Genomic DNA, 20,847 nt, shown 5'->3' on the forward strand with positions numbered 1-20,847 from the left:
TACTTCTACTACAATAGTAAATATTCCTATTATTTCTATTTGTTTTATTTTCTCTCTCTTGCAATCCGCTATAAGCTGGCGATATTTATATAGGTCTGTGAGTCGACTCTACAGCGCTATTAATTCTATTATTTCTATATGTTTTTATTTCCTCTCTCTTCGAGTATGGTTTCAGCTGGCGATATTAAAAATCAACTAGGTTATCTCCCCCTGAAAATATTTTTTTTAGCATCGATTCAACGCTGAGGCATCTCAAAAATCTGGCCAGTGGTTGCCAAATTACCGACTAATATATAAATATAATCTATGATGTCGAATTTTCACTATCTTTTCTAGTTTACGAGATCTAAACGGGAAAGACAACAAAAAACACAAACAGCCATGCTAGATCTATATTAAAAAAAACACTAGATCTAGGTAAAAATTACGGGGGTAATTACGTAGACCCTCTATATTAATATTGCCGACACAGTTTGACACAATCCTGATCTAAGTCACAGGCCCAGGGACAAGTCTTGGTTCAAGTAAGTCTAAAATATAGATAGATCTAGAATTTTAGATCTAAACCAGAAAAAATCTAGTCAATCTAGATCTAGATCTAGTCATCTAGTCTAATCTTAGATTAGATCTAAACTAGACTACTATCAACTATGATCTAGATCTAGATCTATATTATATAAATATATATTATAGATCTAGTTTTAGAGAGTTGTATTTACTAGTCACTAGTCTATATATATAGACTAGATTAGATCTATACTAGATCTAGATCTATAATCTATTAATAAGTATTATTATTATCATTTATTGTGATTATCTGAGAATGTCTAGATCTAGATCTAGATTTCTAGATCTACTAGAGTTTAGACTATAAGTCACTATACTCATACTGAGTAACTGACTGTCTATAATTCTAAGTATAATAGACTTCACTATATTATAGTATATTAATATATTATAATAATAATAATAGAGCTAAAGAGTCTAAAAAAATAAAAAAAATAATTCTATAGATTAACTATTCTATTAAACTTAAACTATTATTAGTATTAGACTAGACAAGTCACTGAGACACTAGAGTAGAGACTACTAGAGTTAGAGTTAAACTAGAGTGGCTATACTAGATTGTCACTAGATCTAGATTCTAGATGTATAGACTATAGATGAGAGTCTAGCTGCTAGAAAAGGCTAGGCTAGAGATACTAAGAGTTCACTAGAGACTAGAACTAGAGTCTAGTAGAGTCATGACTCATTTCATTAGATCATTAGAGTTAGACAGTTCTTAGAGTTAGAGGGAGAAGCTCTATAGAATATAGATCTAGTCAAATCTAGTCTATTCTATATAGGCAGCTCTAGTCTATATTCTATATATAACTATAGACCTACTAATTACTAGACCTCAGGCTCAATATATAGACACTATAATATAATATAATGTATATATAATATATATATATATATATATAAATACTAGTCTAGTCTATTATACTAGAGTTTACTAGTAACTAGACTCTAGACTAACTAGTCTATCAAAAGTATCAAGTACTGGTATCTCAGTCTCAAGTCTAGAATTTATAAGAAGTAGATCTAGACTCTAGATTTAGACTAGATCTAGATTCTAGTTGACTCTAGCTAGACCTTGCCTTAAAGCCTTAGGCCTTAGGACTACCGTGACTAGCCTAGAGTAGAGTAGTTCATACATTGATTGTCCATCATTTCTATCAATACCAAGGGGTATTGATCTCTGCTTGTTATGATGGGATGTTTGGGGGGGGGGGATAAAAAGCTGAATTTTCGCGTTACGTAATATCCTAACATTCCCCTAAACCTAGGATCTGTAAAGACTAGATAATAAATTGTCTAGATAGATAATAGTTACAATCACTAGCGGATCCAGAACTGGGGGGGGGCGGGAATTTTTTTCAAAACCCTAACCCTCATGCCCAGTAAACCCTAACCCTATGCATAAACATGCGTACAGCATATATATGTGAATAAAAAAAGCAGTGTTTCTCAAGCATCGGCGAAAAAAACAACAACAAAAAAAAACAGTAATGTTGAGGCCTTTCTCTTGATAGCTTAGGGGTCTGGGATAGTGCTTTAAGCCTCCCCAGTGGGGTTCGATGGCAAAAGCATTTTCTTGCATTTCTCACTGCAGAAACACATTTTCCCGACATCTACAGCTCTTTATTCATCACGACGCCAAAAGCGTTTTCTTGCGTTCTTCACTGCAGAAACGCATTCTCCTGACATCTACAGCTCATTATTCATCTTATTAAAAAGGAACTTTTGAATAATGTTTTACTTGAAAAATATTCAAATATGAAATTATAGGCCTTTACTACATATAAAATAAAAATGGTTTGAAGATACCCCACATATTTAGATTAAAGCTTTGAGGATCACCGGCGAAAAAAAAATTATTCGAAAAACACTATTATTAAAAAAAGCTCTTTTGTAAGTGATTCATTTTGTTCAATAGGCCTGTTTGTAACTTTGTTTTGTTACAGAACTATAATTCAAAGCTCTAACAAAAAATTTCGGAAGTGGGAGGAGAAATTAGGTGTACCAATTAGTTTCTACTCTAATTTTTTTTTTGCATTTTTAGGATTCAAGCATTAATTGTGAGCTATAGTCCTCAATTTATTTAACTAGAAAAATATCAGATTGAGTAAAGGTTGGAAAAAGTGACTAGCAAAAGGATATTTGGGTTCAGAGCTCATCTCAATCGTTACTCTTATACTGAAAAATTTCATATGAATTCAAAATTTTCCAAAGCAAAGTCTTTCTTTAAAAAAATATGATTAATTCATGTGAAATTACATAAACTCTGCCTCCATATTTGGCTATTTTGTTTTAAAACGGCATGTTTTCTTCTAAGAAGGGATGGAGCATTAGAGTGAAAATGATTAATCCTCGCTCCTTTTTATAATTTCTGCTAATGATATAAAAATTTAATTTTTAGCATATATAAATTATATTAATGACGGATTTTAAAAAAATGTTGTAATTTCTTAACTATAATACAAAAAAAAGTATTGGTTTGTCCGATGGGCGGAAGGCGATTGCACATATCGCCCCTCCCACCTGGTTCAACCATTTTCATTTTATATTTACTAATGATAAAATTTGAGATGAGAGTGTGGTGTGACATAATATACAAATGGGTTCACATATCAATACATAGATTGTTATATAGATATTCAACTAATTTTGTTAGCAAACTATGATTTCTCCATAAAAATAGGACCCCCCCCCCCAACTCAGGGGGCTAGAGTTGGGAGGGCAGTAGATGCAATCGTCCCCCTCCTTTACCTCACGTAATCGGCCAAGATACCAAAAGAGGAGCGACATAATATAAAAATTATATTTTAATTCAAGTAATTTTGTTAATAAACTATGATTACCTCGTAATAGTATAGAATTGAATGTTTTCGATTCTGGTGATTAAGGCTATAGAAATAATATAATCTCTTCATATCTAGATCTATATTATATATAATATATATACAGTCTAGAATACTAGATCTAGACCAGATCTCATCTAATGATTGCCTGCCCAAGACCAGGATCTATAAACTTATAAATTCTATTAGATAATAGATTGTCTAGAAAAAGTTTGTTTCCCAAACTTTCCTTAATGGAATACTTTGCACATTCTTAGTATTTAGCAGAACACTTTGTTTATTTTTTAGTGAGATTAATTCATGTGGTGGCCTTCTAGTTAATTATTCCAGTGCTTTTTTTTTTGTAAAACAATAGGTGCCGGTACTCAGTGATGGATTGCCTAACTCTTAACTACTAATAAATAAATAATAAACGTTAAAATACAAGAAAAGTAATAATTTTTTCCCCACATTGAAAAAGGTGCTAGTACAACGTACCGGTGTGTACCGTCACAAAAAAACGGTACGTGGCGTTTTGGCGCCGCTGTTTTGTCGCGAGCCGTTTTGTCGCGAGATATCATTTGACGATAATTTAATAAGCACGTAGCTTTTATAACAATGTTTATTTCACTCTACCATAATATTGTATGTATAGTATGAATTCTAACACCGTTCAACTAATTTTTTTTTTTTTAATTATAAAGGTTTTTCTTATTTCATGAACATAGGCCTATAATAAATCAGATTAATGAATGGTAATGACATGCTATATGTGAGTTCTGCTAATTGCACTGGATGACATTTTTGGATTTCTTTCCAAAAAAATTTTTTTTTATTTGACATTAGTGTAATATACGAACTAGCTAAGTGTCACACTTTAATATAACAAAAAACATGTTAACATCTAAAGCTCTATTACGCTGAATGCCGACAATAACTCCACACATAGTAAAGATCAAGACACGGAATGTGGTCAGTAGAAACTCTAACGTGAAAAGATATATTTTGAGAAATCGGGTAGGGGTGATTTGGATGACACATCTTGCATTGACGCAGGTAGAGTTAAACAAATGAAGACAAGACCAGCACCGAGCACTGGTCGTTGGCGTCATGCGTCTGGCGATCATCTCCTTGGGAATGGTCATTACATGTAACACCTTTCCCGCCCCCTCTCTTCTGCTCACATTTCACTCCTTGTATATACTGTTTCCTCCACCCCTCCCCTCTCTCACAGGATTTTTGTTTTTAATTTTAAAGTAATAGGTTAAAAAACTTTTTTTGAAAATAAAAGTGTGCCTCTTAATAAACAAACATACACAAGCCAAAGTGTTTATTAAAGAAAATGATGTGAAAAACAAAAACACATTTACATTTAGTACGTGAAAAATATGTCTTAACACAAACACTCATGCAAAACATAGATATGAATAATTCTTTTAAAAGAAATAATATAATAAACGTACATAATGTATTTCGTGCCAAAACGGCTCGCGCCAAAACGACCTTCCTCGCCAAAACGGCGGCGCCAAAACGTCCTGCTTCGCAAAAAAAAGCCCTCAATTATTCCAGTAGTTCGTGGAACACCTATTCAGGCTAGTGTTCCGCGAAACACATGTAAATTCTGGTCTAGATAGATGATAAACAGAATAGATATTTATTTAGATCCAAACACTCTATAGTTATAGACAATATAGAGTCCAGATTTAGATGTCAACTTGTTTTTTTACTTAATTGGCCTAATTAAATTGTCTTAATAAAGTCATGAGACTTGTCTTTCCAGGTTTTTCTACATCAACTTATAATTTATATTCTTGTTTACTGCAGGCTTTGAATCTAGAATAATGTAGATCTAATAAATCATTTTTCTGTTAACTTTTATAAATTTACATTCCTTCAAAAAAGATCAGATCTGTTAAAACTAAGACTATACTATATTATATATACAATATATATATAATATATCCATGTGTTATTTTGGTCATTCTCGTAAGTACAGACATTATAAACTCTACTATGTCCTTGTTTTTTTTTTTTGCAAGACAAGCTCTAAGTACTCTAGGAAAGACAGAACACTTAAATTACAAATTAGTCCTAGATCTGGAATAAGATTAAGTCCCTTTATCTTTGTTGTGTCTTTCACTTGGACACATTTCTCAGCCTTAAAGTGGCTTCTTTGGTGGAAATGTCCAAAAGAAAAAAAGGAAATGGATCTATATTTTCTATTAGGGAAACAACAAAAAACTTTGGTGTCATGAGTCTAAATTTACAGCACTTGGCTGAGATGAAAGAAAACCTCATGAAATTGTACACTATTCCTCAAGGCTGCCATTTTTTCTTTTAGTAGCTGTGATTCATGGCCATGGTATTGGTATAGAAAAAATCCTATGGATGTTCAGCCTATTGCCTCAAGAATCAGATAAAATCTGAAACAGAAATTTGGCTTTTATGGGGGCACTTTATCATAGCCTATTAGAGTCCAAAAAAGACAGTCTCAGCTCTCATGACATTCATAAATCAAGATATAGTCTAGAACCAAAGTTACTTTAGTTTGAGGTCCAGTTCTTGAATTATTAAAAGTTATTAAATTCTTTCTAGTTCATTAGCTGGGTTGAAATAAATTATTCAGCAGTCAGCAAGATTTCAACTCTCACTGAGTACTCAAAAGCAGTTTTTAAAAGCAATTAATGTTTAAAAAAATAACAAAGGACACAGGTGGGAAAAAAGTTATCAATTGTCTGACATAATAATATGTGTTAATAAGTAAACATGACCAAAATTCTTCTCACCACCAGCCCTGTTTGAGTAATTGACCCTTCTGAAAGGAATCCAAGGAAATGTTTTGCATCTGTTTCCTGGGCCTCATATTGCAAGACTATCATGGCTATCAAGAAGGCAGAGAACCCTGAGGAAAGACTGACATTTTTCTTCTTTGGACCTCAGCAACCGTGTGAGTGTCTGGCATAATATGGCCCCTTGAGGATCAGCGTGTGCATTGTGACAGGACTATTGGGGCTGTCTTACATCTCCTCCAATGCGATGAACAAGGTTCTTAGGGTCTTGTTTTGCTTTTCTATTATCTTATCTTATCTTATATAATACAGACGTTACTTCAAAAAAGAAGATGATTACGTCCTACGCGTCATGCATTTAGTCATGCATATTAACCAATGACTTAAATTCTGCCAAGTCACTGGTTTTCCTGGCTAGCTCAGGCAACCCATTCCATGCTCTAATAGCACTAGGGAAGAAGGAGCATTTGTACAAATTCGTCCTAGCATATGGGACGAGGAATGTGCCTTTATCTTTGTGTCTTTCAGAGTATTTTATTAAATTTTGTTTTTGTATTTGAAGATTATGGTTCAGTGTTTTATGTATTATTGCTACTTTACTTTTGAGTCTTCTGTCCTGAAGGCTTTCTAAATTTAGTGATTTTACTAAAGGTGTTACTCTAGTCAAATGTGAATATTCGTTTGTTATGAATCGCACTGCTCTATTTTGTGTCTGTTCTAGTTTCTTAATGAAATCTTGACTTGAGGGGTCCCTAACAGAGGATGCATATTCTATTATTGGCCTAACCAAGGTTAAATAACATTTTAGTTTTATGTTCTTATTTGATTTATAGAAATTTCTTTTAATAAATCCTAATGCTTTGTTTGATTTTTTTGTAGTTTCATCAATATGTGGATTCCATGACAGTTTTTCATTTATTATAACACCTAGGTATTTTGCGTTTTTAGTCTGTGTTACTGGTTTGCCATGAATAAGATAAGTGGAATTAATTTGTTTTAGTTTTTTTGTTACTCTTAACAACTGACATTTTTCTGGGTGGAAAGACATGCTCCAATTTGATTCCCATTTCTGTAATTCATCTAATTCTCTTTGTAAAATATCTGTGTCTTGTGTTGTTTTTATTGTTCTATATATTATGCAATCGTCTGCAAATAATCTGACTTTTGTTCCTGAACTAATGCAATTTGGTAAATCATTTATGTAAATTAAAAATAGTAGTGGACCCAAGATTGTTCCTTGAGGTACACCTGAGTTTACTGTTATCGGTGTTGATTTAGAGCCATTTATTATTACAGTTTGTTCTCTCCCTATCAGAAAGTCTTTAATCCACTGATGCAGTGGACCATTAATGCCGAAATATTTTAATTTTTTAAGCAAACTATGGTGGTGAACTTTGTCAAAAGCCTTAGAAAAATCTAGTAAGATAGCATCTATTTGTTCACTATTATCTAAACCTATTGGCCTAATTGTCTCATCTAATGACTATTTCCACCAGGGCGCCATATTGAGGTTGAGAAGCATTGCAGGAAACTGGGTACTGATGTTGGCTGCAGAAGCCTAAAATCTTAAATTATGTGTAATGTATTGTTTACTCAGTAATATTAATCATTATCTCCTTTATATTTCAGAAACTCCCACCATACCTGTTATACCAACATAGCCTAGAGTCACAAAAGTTTTGCTTACTTAGGATTATTAATCAAATTAATAGTTATCTTACTTATATTTCAGAAAATCACACACCATGGCCTGTATTAAACAGCTTATTAAGTTTGTAAAGCTTTTGCTTATCGCGGTACGCTTTACTCTAAGCTCAACTGATTTGCCATGTGATGCTTATTGTTTTAAAGGAAGCTTCTGTAAAGGCCAAGATTGTATACCTTGTCCATATGGGTAAGTTTTACTTAGTATCTCTTGCTGACAAAAAAAAAAAATTAAAAAATATGTCTTTTAAATTTAAGAAATAAAGAAATTTAAATGTATTTGTTATTACATATATTTTTTTTCCCTCATAATCATTTCTGCCCCAAAAATTAGATTCTGTATTCACATGTTGTATTAATTAACAGTAAGATAAAAAAATATCTTCACCATTTTTTTTTTAAATATAATTTTTTTTTTATAAACCTTATTGCTATTGTAAAAAAAAATATCTTTAAATAATACATATCTATGTGTCCTATTCAATAGAAAACTATTTCCATGGCAGATTACTCTTCACATTCATCTTTGCTCCTAACTATTTTATTACTGCCTTCCAGTTTTCACAACTTTTAAAATTTTAGATAGTTCTATAACAAAATGAGGTTTTTAGCACATTTATTAATGAAAAATTAAACTCATTGGCTTTGTTGCACTTACTTCATAAGTATTCAAAAGCCTTGCTTGTGACATAAGTTGTGGTGCTATTTATTTACATCATTGGAATCCTTGGGCATTTGCCTATTTTCTTTTGCATCTTTTGTGGGCTTTCTTAGTCTCTTTTTGGCTTTCTGCTCTTTTTTGGGCTTACTTTTTTTTTCTTTCTATATTCTAACCATCAAATGAATAATTAATGAATTGAATAATAAATAAAAAAAATAAACAATTCTATATTAAGGATCAGTATTTCAATGCAGCCTCTTGATAAATGTTTGTGTTCCTACAGTCCTGAGTATAGAACTATAATTGTTTTTTTTCACCTCTGTGTCTCTATCCGATTCACCATATAGTGCAAGTAGTTAAATCATGGGGATTTTCAGATATTTTGTCCTGAGGATAGACAAATATGGTAAATAAGAATACATGCTGATCTTTTGTCCAGATAGAGGCCAGACAAACATTGCATGGAAGGTAGGAAGGAATTAAATTAGTCTTTCTTGACACATTTGCAATGATTTTTTCCCTGTAACAATTAGAAACAAAGAAAATCATTGACTGGACAAAGGATTCTGTTAATGTATGCATTTGAAAAATCTTTTTCAACTAACCACTATATTTTATGTCGAAGCAGGACGTTTAGCCCCGCCGTTTTGGCTCGAAATACATTATGTACATTTATTGTATTATTTCTTTTAAAAGAATTAATCATATGTATGTTTTGCATTAGTGTTTGTGTTAAGACAAATTTTTCACGTACTAAATGTAAATGTGTGTTTGTGTTTCACATCATTTTCTTTAATAAACATTTGGCTTGTGTATGTGTGTTTATTAAGAGGCATACTTTTATTTCAAAAAAGTTTTTTAAGATATTACTTTAAAATTAAAATAAAAATGAAACGATGATAGACTAAAAATTGATGCAATTATTTGTTTACATTAACATTGGTTTATTTAATGATTATGGTATCTCCAGCTATACATACCAAACACTTGCTAATAAAAACAATTCACTGAACGGTGTTAGAATTCATACTATACGTACATTATTATGGTAGAGTGAAATAAACATTGTTATAAAAGCTACGTGCTTATTAAATTATCGTCAAATGATATCTCGCGCCAAAACCTCCCGTCGCCAAAACGGCTCGCGCCAAAATGGCGGCGCCAAAGTCCATCACATTTGCATTTCCACATTGTGATTTCCATGTTCTTTGAGTGTATACCAGACTGACTACACTCTTATTAACTTGTGACCAGCTTTCCGGTCATGTGATCTAAAAGGACATAACCACAAGGTAGAAATAAATGCAAGTCCATGTGTTGATTTTAAACGAAATAGTCCACAAATAGTTTTGTCCGAAGTTGCTCCAAACAGGAAGCAATAAATAACAAAAGTTTCATTTGATTTCCATCTTGCACCCCCCCCTTCCCTTCCCACCTCTCCCATCTCTTTAACTTTTTTAGAATGACACAAAATAGGGATATGATGACTATGACACTATGACTTTTTCGAATCATTTTTTTCCTTTACTGATCCCTTAGTCTATTCTACCGTTAGGGCACCATGCAATATTTGTCGACCGTCTTTCTCCATTCCTCAGTATCTTTTGCCTTTCTAATCATACTTAGTTAAAAAACCCTGCTTTGGTATAATTGCTTAAAATAGAAATATCTATTTTTATGTTTCAATAACATATTTTTACTATTTGGTAAACCTCATTATATGTGTTTACTGCCTTTGTTAAAAACATTGTAGACATGTTTATCTTTATTTTGCAAGAGTGATCAGTTATTATTATATAATTTTTTTTTAATTATAGGACTTTCATATCACAAGATGGCCATACTTTCACAGTTTGTAAAAGGTGGACCACAATGTCTGGACCTAATATCATTCAGATTACACCAGGTTCTGAGAGTAGAGATATAGTGTGGGGATGTGAAACTGGATACATCAAACATGATATCAATGCCGCTGAATGGGACTGCATCAAGGCCCCCACAACCACCACAACCACTACAATAACCACATCTACATCTACGTCAATCTCAACTACAATCAAGCCAACAATGGCAACAGTTCCAGTGGGCAGCTCTCAGGAGTTAGAAACTCCTTATATAGCTGCAATAGCAATTGGATGTAGTGTCATTATAATAGCAGCAATAATTATATACCTGTATATTAGATATTGTAGGAGACGTCCTAATAATACTGATCGATCTGGTGAAGTAAGATACCATAGACCTCCAAATGCTACTGTGCCTGATAAAGATTTACTTGACCTGTTCTCAGAAATTGAGAGAGTTTTGAGCAAAGATGATATCATTAGGTTAATTGACTATTTACATGATCCCAATGGCAAGATCATTAAACAGAAAGAATCACAAAAGGCTTTGATAAGCTGGGCAAATGGATATCCTGAATTTGATCACCCATCATTGATCAGGGACACACTTTCTAGAATAGGCATTGAATTGCCTTTAAACTCAAGTGAGATTAATTCTTTGACTCTAGCTGATGGTTTATTTAAAGCAGATAGACTTAATAATGCATTTAAAAATTTCTGTGGAGAAATGTGCACTTGGCTAGGCATGGATGCTGAAAAATTAGCTATACTTTTAAATCTCAAAAATCAATTAGATATCCAAAAATCTTCAAAAAACTTTGAGTTGGCGTTCACTGTTTGCATGGGAAAGTGGGCTTTTGGACATCCATTTAGGTACACAGAAAATGATAGAGAATGGGAGCCCTTGACTATTGTAAGGAGAAAACTGATTGAAATGGAAAGGAATGATATTGTGGAAGATCTGCCAACACTTACTTCTTGTGTTTATACAGCAATGGAGAATTACAACTCACAGAGCTATCAAAATGGCGCCACCAATATTGTATAGCATAGTACTATATAGTAATAGTTATTTAAAAATATGCTTATTGACATATGAAGGATATTATGTATTTTTAAATATTTGTATATATACTTACCTGCTGGTCGCAACTGCACTCTTCCTTAATCTTCGAAATCAAAGACATTGCAATTATTATTATTATGTATACTTACATATATTTTAGGGCAGCGGTAGTTGTGTCAAAAAGGACCATGCCCAACCTTAATTTTCTATCTTATAGTCATGAAAAGAATACAATAATTGCCTTTTTTTTTTTTTTTTGTAAAAATGTTTATTGATAATTTCAACTTGTCCCTAATCAGAATTAAAGGCCAGTTCCTAAAGGCCCTGTATTAATTTTTATTGTAAAAGCATACAATTTGTCACTTCCTTTGTTTACCAAGTGAATTAAGCCACCTAACAAGTAGCATTTCGGATTAAATTTATGGATTGTGGGAACTCATGTACTGGCTCTAATCCTAAAATGTTGTCTTCATTACATTTTTGATAGATGCCTATTTTTGTTCACTTTAAGTGCATCATATCATCTACAGGCTGCATACTAGACATAGACATTCTCACCTGGTTAGTGTCACGAGTCGAGTCTGTGACCTATTTCGACCAAGTTCTAGAAGCGAGGTCAAACCAGTGCAAGTGTTCAGCGTAAACAAGTTAATTTTAGGTATCCAATCAAAGAAAGAGGTTAAGGAAAAAAATAGCATATGTCAGCTTCTAGAAGGTCAAAGTTTCTAAAATAATTATTTGAGAAGTTTCCATGATTCTGGAATGTACGATTGAAAAAGTATAAATTAGGGGAAAGTCAGACAGGGTCCTCGCATAGTAGTGGTTCTTGTAGAGCGATGGTCCTTGCTTGGTCCTCGCTTAGTCCTCACTTAGTAATAGTTTGGTAGAGTAGTATTAGCGGGTCTATTAATTAAAGTTTTATTAGTTGAAGTAATATTATTAGTTGAAGCTGAATGTTATACTAAGTGAAGTTGCATATATCTTTAAGTTTTATTTATGAAGTATCAAGTCAAGTTGTTATTGAATTGAGAAGTTAATTTTATGTTAAAATTTGAAGAAGTATTATTAAAGAAGTTTGGAAGAAAATACAGAGAGATGTATCTTCACTTCATTGGATTATCAAGTTTGATAATATAATCCCCGGCAAATGTGATTGTCACAGTTAGGTCCTTTTGTCTTGTATTGGGATTAGACATTTTTCACTAAGTAGAGAGTAAATAATCATTCAACATTAAATGGCAATATGTCACACTAATAAATGAGTTTTTTTTTAATTTGTAAGCTTAATGACTTCTAAATTAAAAACAAAATTACAAAGAATTGTACTGTTTAAATGTGCTACATACTTTGCATAACACTGTCAAGGACTTTCTGGTTTCTCATTGATCCTTTCATGTTAAAAAACCCCCACACATATCTAATTGGTGCAGATATTTATTACATTTTTTCCTTATCTAATGCCATTATTTAAGTAGAACAAAGTGCATGGGAAAGTTTTTTTTTCAATTTTAACTTTGTATAATACAATATAAAGTTAACTTTTCATTGAATGACCCTGGTATTACTACAATAATGCAATGATCCTCAAATAGTTCATACTTAAGGCTGTAATTTTTTCAAACATTCAAAAAGTGTAACATTAGTGTAAAATTTCTCTTTATTTGTCTGAATACTAAAGTTTGATGATAGCCTGTGTCATTTCTTAGTAGTGAGATGTATTGGAATATTTCCTAGTGCAATATTGATTTGTGAGTTATTCTTTTTTTTTATTTTCTATATACCCTCTATACTTTTTAATATTATTTGTTTCATATGTTACAGTATTGATTTACTACAATATGACTCATTTAATTTGTAAATAAAATAAATGCTAACATAAAATAGGATATATGCAAAAGAATCAACTTTTTTTTGTTCTTATCCTGAGAGCTCTTGCTACAAGTATTCATTAGACAAGGATGCTTATTTGTATACATATTGTTACATTTCTTGTTATTTATATTTTTAAATTGTTAGTGGTTGCTCTCTGTCATATATTTTCTGGTTTATATACATTTTTGGCCTTTACAGTGAAATTTTACATTTAGACTTCAATTTCTTAATAAAACATGTTTAAAAAAATGAACAACCAAAAAAAAAAAAGGCAATTTTTACTCAGCTTTCTAAAATATTTCTTTGATATTGTTTATAGATCTGTGTATAAATGTATACCGGTACACACATTGTTTAAATGCATTTTGTATTTATGCCATTCACTATTTGATCTTGTAATCTTTTTTTATAATCTTTATGTGTGATTCATCAATTCATTACAGTTGTGTATCAGAGTATGTTTTTCTGTAGTGTAACAAGTTTTTTTTTTATTATAAAGTACTTAATTTTTTTATTTTTTTTTCAATTACACAAGTTTTGTCAGTATTTAATGTGTTGCAGTTGAACTAATATGAAGACAATGTTATGTTTTGTAACATATATTCAAAGTTATCTTGAGGCCTTATACGTTTTTATGCGTATAGTTTGTTAGTGCTATAACTGGTGTTCAGTTTTGTTATTATTACTGGAAGTCAGTAACTGATGGCTAGTGGATTAAGTGCTTTGACTAAGCAAATTATTTCAATCACACTAAAGTCTCTGGCCTGTTGGAGGCTACGAGAATAGCATTGTTGAAAAGAATAGTTTCCTTATCATATATTTAAAATTGTATGTGAAAGCCTTTTTTTTTTCCCTCCCCTGGATTGAGGTTAAATAAAGAGCCAGAACTTGTCAGATGCATGCTTTAGGAAAAATGGAATGGCCAGATCTCCAAAATCCGCCTCATCATAGTACTGGGATGCGTGGTCGAGAGGCTAAGTATGCTTGAACTTGGCTTGGCTTAGTTGGGCTACCTATGAAAGGGTCCTGAAGGTTTGACACCCGACTCGAGAAGAGTTGTGTTTACTGAGCGCTTAAAGTCCCAGATACCCCCTACTCCCAACTGATCCACAGATAAGATTGGACCAGTAGCGCTATATAAAAACTATAATATAATTTTTTTTTATTTACTGCTGATTTTTTTTTTTTTTTTTGTCAGCTGTGAGCTGTATCTCTTGCTCACTTCTTGGCTCTGCCCTGCATCGGCAGAAGGTGGAGAGAAGATCGCCGTGTGTCACATGACTGTCAATGACATAAAATTGACATGGGGAGTGGGGGGGTGAGATGAGTTTTTCTTTGAAATGGTGTTGTTGATCAAAAAACTTTTTTTGTTTACTTATCGAGTACATTTGTCAGCTAGATGTACATCTGCCTGAATTTTCCTGGTTATAGGGTGCCATAATAAAAAAAATGCTCAGCCTCTGTTTTCCCAAATGATCTCATGACTTAAGCGGCAACTACTATCATGCTGGGAAAAAGCCTATCAATATGAAGTTGGCAAATATCAACATTCCTGCCAACTTCAACAATCATTGTTGTTGTTTTACTAAATACTGATTGTATATAGATTTATATCCTTTACCCAATTGTGTTGAAGAACATGTTTGATTGATTGACATTAGGAGTGTAAAACAAGAATGCTTGCATGCTGCACACTTTTTTATGAAATAAAATTCTTTTGATCAAGTTGATGGTTCAACTTTTTTCATGGTATTTGGAGCTCTTCATTTTATCAGAAAACTTAAAATGCATTTAAATACATTTTTAAAATTTCTTTTTAATCTAGAAGGTTACTGACATGTCCTCTAAATATTACCTGTGTCAAAAGAAGTAAAATGTCGTTACCTGAAATAGTAGTTGATAGCACGAGGGTTATTTTTAATAGGTCGGACTTCACGAAATTAAATCATTTTGCGATTATTCCCCATTGATTATTTTTTGTAAATTTAAAATGTGAAAGGTTTGAAACCACAAAACCCCTAAAAGCATATTTAATTTATAAAAGAAATAATCTTATCGTTTTAAATGCAGACTATTATTATAATTTTTTTTTAAAGTGATATTAATAATGAATGAAATTTACTTTGGGTACCGGTATTAAAAAAATCTACAACTAACACTGCTAACTAGCGTCATCATAGAATGCCCATCATGTCTTTCTTATCTGCATTCTCTGTCGAGAGGCCCCGGAACAAGACACAGTCTCCAAAAGAAAAACTATATGGAGAGCTGCATGATCTGGAAATTACTGCGCAGTTCATCTCAGAAATAGAAATCACTCAACAACAACAAACAAAAAAAATGAGAACGAAGAAAAAGAAATCCGGCAAAAGATTCCAGATGGAGTTTGCCTTATAGATTTCGTCTTTGGGTGAAGTATGTGTTGATATAGTGTCTTCCCGCCTCGGTAGAATCTGATGTGATTCTTAAGACCATTACAAATGCCATCGACCAGATTGATGCATTTTTAAAATTTAACATGTAGCTTTATATTATAATTTTCTTTCAAAGTCGACCATGTTGGTCTACTGCAGGGGTCTCAAACACGTGGACCGCGAAACTATTTTGTGTGGCCCGCGGCCACGTCCAAGAATTAAAAAAAAATTTGATAAAATTTACAATGACCACATTGATTCTAACCGCTAGCGACTAGAATCTGGCCACCATTATACCACTGCTCTGACCGTTTGGCCGCGTGTTTAATCAGGCCACGCGGCTAGCGAAACAGGAGAAAGAGAGGGAGATGGGGAGGGATGGGGTACATGTGTCAAGATTCTGTGAAGGCAAGCTTTGTTGTTAGCGAGATGATAGCAAAGGCATCACGACCATTCATTGAAGGCCAGTTTGTAAAAGACTGTATGCTACAGGCATGTGAAATTATCTGCCCCGAGAAAAAGAAGCTCTTCGAAGGCATAAGCTTGTCTGCGAACACAGTTGCAAGCAGGATCACCGAGTCAGCGACAAATGTTCAACAGCAACTGATTGCCGCTGCAAAAGACTTTGTAGCATATTCCATTGCACTGGACGAGTCTACTGGTGTAACAGACACCGCATACTGTGCCGTATTCATTCGTGGGGTCGTCGAAAACTTGAACATTGTTGAAGAGCTATTGGACTTACTACCCATGAAAGGAACGACGACTGGACGCGATGTGTTTCAAGAACTGGAAGCTTGTATTGGCAGGTGTGTGGGCTACCGTGGGAAAAACTTGTTTCAGTGGCTACGGACGGGGCATCACCAATGTGTTCAGAGAAGGTTGGTGTTGTTGGATTAATGGTAGACAAACGGAATCAGCTCAGCTTGGCGGGACCTTTTGCAGCCATACTTGCATTCTGCCCCAAGAAGCACTATGTGGCAAAAGTCTACAAATGAAGACCCTGATGGATGTTGTCGTGAAGACAGACTGTGAACTTTATACGTGCACGGTGTCTCAACCACAGACAGTTTGTGTCATTTCTAGCTGATTTAGAAACGGAATACGGAGAGTTGCTGTATCATACGGAAGTCAGATGGTTGAGTCGTGGAAAAGTGCAGAGATTTTTTTAACTTAAACGGAAAATAGCATTGTTCATGGCAATGAAAGACAGAGACATACCTCAGCTCAGTGACCCAATGTTTTTGTCGGATTTTGCTTTTCTTACTGACATCACACAACATCTCAATGCACTCAATTTAAAACTATAGGGCACAAAGCAGCTGATTATCGTGATGTTTGACCACATCAAATCATTCAGATGCAAGCTGACTTTGTGGGCCACTCAGCTGGCAGATGGAAACCTGGCTCATTTCTCTTTTCTACAGAGCATAACGGTTGAACCACAGCGCCTGAAAGACTACGTAGACATCCTCTTCAGACTACTGGAAGATTTTGAACACCACTTTCAGCAACTGGAACCACAGTTTTTCCTTGTTTCCACTCCGTTCGCATTTGACGTGAAAAACGTTCCAAAGGAAGTCCAGATGGAACTACTGGACCTGCAGTGTGACACTGTTCTGAAGCAAAAATACGCTGATGTTGGCGTTCCAGATTTCTACCAGTTTCTTCCCAGAGAGAAGTTTACAAACTCATTCTGCGCAGCTGCTAGAATCTCTAGCGATGTTTGGGAGTACGTACGTTTGCGAACAGATTTCTCCAGAATGAAGATCAACAAAACAGCATTACGATCAAGACTGACTGATGAGCATCTGAGAGCAACCTTGTGGCTTGCCACTACACGCGACTTCAGGCCTAACGTCGATGGTCTGGTCTCTGCCAAACGCTCTCGGCTGAGTGGACAGAGACATGAGTGACGAGCCATCTGCAGTTAGCCTTGTAGGCTAATTATAGTTTTTTTTTCTTTTTTGGGGGGAACTACAGTTTCTGCTTTTTATTAGTGACAGAGACAACGTCAACTTATTTTAGTAAACTATACTGCCTGTGCATGTAATAAACTACACTAAATGTAATTAATAATTATAAAAACTTCATTTTAGCATTTAACTGCAGTGACAGTAGTGTTTGTAAAATTTAATGAAAAAATATTCTCTTTTCGTGGTGCGGATTATTACCTGGGAAATACGTTTCAATTTTGCTTTCGAATGCTTCTATTGGAGATAAGCTTTTTAATTCGAAACTATTAACTCTGCTGAATTTCTTTACTCCCCCCCCCCCCCCCCGAAGGCCTAAATACAACACAATGCAATGGTGAATACAGAGTGCGCTAAAACTGGCACAGAGACGCTGGGCTAGGAAATGCTGTAAGGCGATGGTGACGAGCTAACATTGCTAGATAATAGATATTGAACACAGCAAAAGCTTTCTGTACAATTTTATGCCAGAAAATCTGATTATAATTCAATTACAACTAATTAAATGACATTTTAGCATTTGTTTAATTTTCTGTTGTCTATTCACCTCATTCTTGTTACATGCTTATGTGACATTGTGAAAAGCGTAGCGAAGCATCTATTGTTGTCAGGCATCGAGTATATACAAGCAAGCTAACGTCCGTGCAAAGCCTCAGCTTGTTTCTGTTTCACCATATCAGGTATTCTTGTGGCACTCTTGGCACAATGGGTGAGACCAGTAACTTCAACCTTTCGAATCACACAGAGATTTCCCCTTGATATGGCTTTAAAATGTATAGCTTACTATCCATTTTTTAATGTACTAGTCACCGAATACACACAAAAAAGTATTTTTTAATGGATTCGCTTCCGTTTTACGAGTCTTTTAAGCATCGATTAAAATGATGAAAACAAACAAAAAAAAAAAACCATTTGCAAAATGACTTTTAAAAACAGAGGAATCCGAGTAACAGTTATACAGAGCCGGCCCTAACAATTGCGGGAACGGATTGCGCGGGGCCTAGTCTGAGTAGGGATAAGCATTATGTCAAAATTAAGATTTTGTATTAGAAAATAGGCCTATATTCGTCTTTGCAATAAATTGTTATTAAATGAAAGCTCACAATTTCGTTTTTATTTAATGGCATCCCAAAATGACAATTGTGTCTATTTTTTAGTAGATTTTTAGGAGCATTTTAATAATTTCAGGAGATTTCCGGGAGACTCTGGAAAATCAGGAGGCAGCGAAACTCCTGTTATTATGTATAAATTATAATGGTTTAATTAAATAATTTACACCTAGTATTGGCACGGGCCTATGAAAGTGCGGGGCTCACTGCGACCGCATAGGTTTCAGTGGCCTATGGCAAACTGCATAGTATGGGAAATCTGAATTCCAATATGTTTTCCAATTTTGATACCTACTAACGACACAAAACTAATAACGGCTTTTCCAATTTCGTGGGAGCTAAAAATGAGTAAAATTACCAATCGAGTGTATGGCCTTCTTCCAAAGTTTGATTGGTTGCATAGCAAGTTTCATCTTTAAAATATAGCATGAATAGCGCTAAGAAGCATAATTATGATCTCATTTTATCCGGAAGCAAGTTTCCGTATCAGCAAGTCTTCGATACCGAGATGGACTAGGAGAAATAATGAGCTAGGTAAGTCTATTGAAAGTATTTATTCATTGCTACATACACTATCCTAAGGATATATTCTCTATTATTGTTATTTAATATTACGAATTATATACTCTTTGATGAATTATATTGTTATAAATATACACTGGGAGTATTGATTCTATTTTTTTTTGGATACATTTCACGCGGCTTTCAGCAGTAATAGCAATTTATGTGCTCTTAAATTGAATTACCAATAATAGAATATACATCCTCCGTTTGGGACCCCTCAACTCAAGAAAACATTAAGAAACTGGAACAGACACAAAATAGAGCAGTGAGATTCATAACAAACGAATATTCACATTTGACTAGAGTAACACCTTTAGTAAAATCACTAAATTTAGAAAGCCTTCAGTACAGAAGACTCAAAAGTAAAGTAGCAATTATACATAAAACACTGAACCATAATCTTCAAATACAAAACAAAATTTAATAAAATACTCTGAAAGACACAAAGATAAAGGCACATTCCTCGTCCCATATGTTAGGACAAATTTGTACAAATACTCCTTCTTCCCTAGCGCTATTAGAGCATGGAATAGGTTGCCTGAGCCAGCCAGGAAAACCAGTGACTTGACAGAATTTAAGTCATTGGTTAATATGAATGACTGAATGCGTGACGCGTAGGATGTAATCATCTTCTTTTTTGAAGTAACGTCTGTATTGTATGAGATTAGATTACCTAGTAAATTTTGGTTGGGCGCCACTTATTACATCTTATTATGTAATGAGACTATAGCGATTTATTAACACCAAAATGTCAAAATCATAGTTAATAAATAATTTAATCTTAATTAACACTGTAAACACTATATTGTTTTTATTCCTCCATTTGGGTTCTCCTCTCCTTTCAACACGCATTCGCACCTTCCACATTTACACTCACATGCGCAAGTAACACTTAGGCCTATTTTATGTGTTTCTCACCAATGTCTGTAATGTAGTCTCCCTTTGTTCTGTGTTCAAATGCTTTTTCAGACGTATGTTATTATTATAGTAGGCCTATATATAGTATTTTATTAAAACGAAGTTGTATGTTAAACATCGGTGTTTGCAATTAAAGTGATAATTAAAACATCGCACATCAATATTTTTAGGCTTGTTATTATTGCCTAATCTCCCTCGAGATACAATAAAGCACATTAAAAATAAAATAGACACACACTCAATGTTATTACGAATAATTAATTTGTTGATTTTTTTTCTTTATATCTTACATGTATTTATCTGGCAATGCCTATATCTATATAGAGCTAATTTTTTTTATAGAAAAAATCTGTTTACGTCGTTGTTGCGGCTTTCCTCTATCCAGACCTACCAGTATAAGGTGATCATCGAATCTCAATCTGAATTTGAATAGCACTGACAAACCAATGAAAGGAAAATGATATCCTGCGACGAAGTGTCTTTTATGGTTGGAATACCTGTCATGTTGACCTACCCTGCACACACACATTGGAATGTAAAACATTGT

At 33.7% G+C, this 20,847-nt stretch overlaps 1 protein-coding gene across 4 annotated transcripts; it reads left to right on the plus strand.

The window, feature by feature from the left end:
• Positions 1-301: 301 nt before the first annotated feature.
• LOC106056714 (uncharacterized) lies at positions 302-15,050 on the plus strand. Of its 4 annotated transcripts, none has more exons than XM_013213538.2 (4): positions 302-524; positions 6,179-6,431; positions 7,908-8,069; positions 10,358-15,050. In XM_013213538.2, exons 3-4 carry the CDS (start codon positions 7,921-7,923, stop codon positions 11,430-11,432), a joined length of 1,224 nt encoding a protein of 407 aa, XP_013068992.1. In that variant the 5' UTR covers positions 302-524; positions 6,179-6,431; positions 7,908-7,920; the 3' UTR covers positions 11,433-15,050. The 4 variants fall into 4 exon arrangements, with proteins under 4 accessions (XP_013068992.1, XP_055860478.1, XP_013068990.1 ...); XM_056004503.1 differs by having other exon boundaries at positions 6,179-6,333; XM_013213536.2 differs by lacking the exon at positions 6,179-6,431 and having other exon boundaries at positions 304-524.
• Positions 15,051-20,847: the final 5,797 nt, after the last annotated feature.

The sequence above is a fragment of the Biomphalaria glabrata genome, chromosome 11 (assembly GCF_947242115.1).
Source record: "Biomphalaria glabrata chromosome 11, xgBioGlab47.1, whole genome shotgun sequence".
Taxonomy (NCBI): domain Eukaryota; kingdom Metazoa; phylum Mollusca; class Gastropoda; family Planorbidae; genus Biomphalaria; species Biomphalaria glabrata.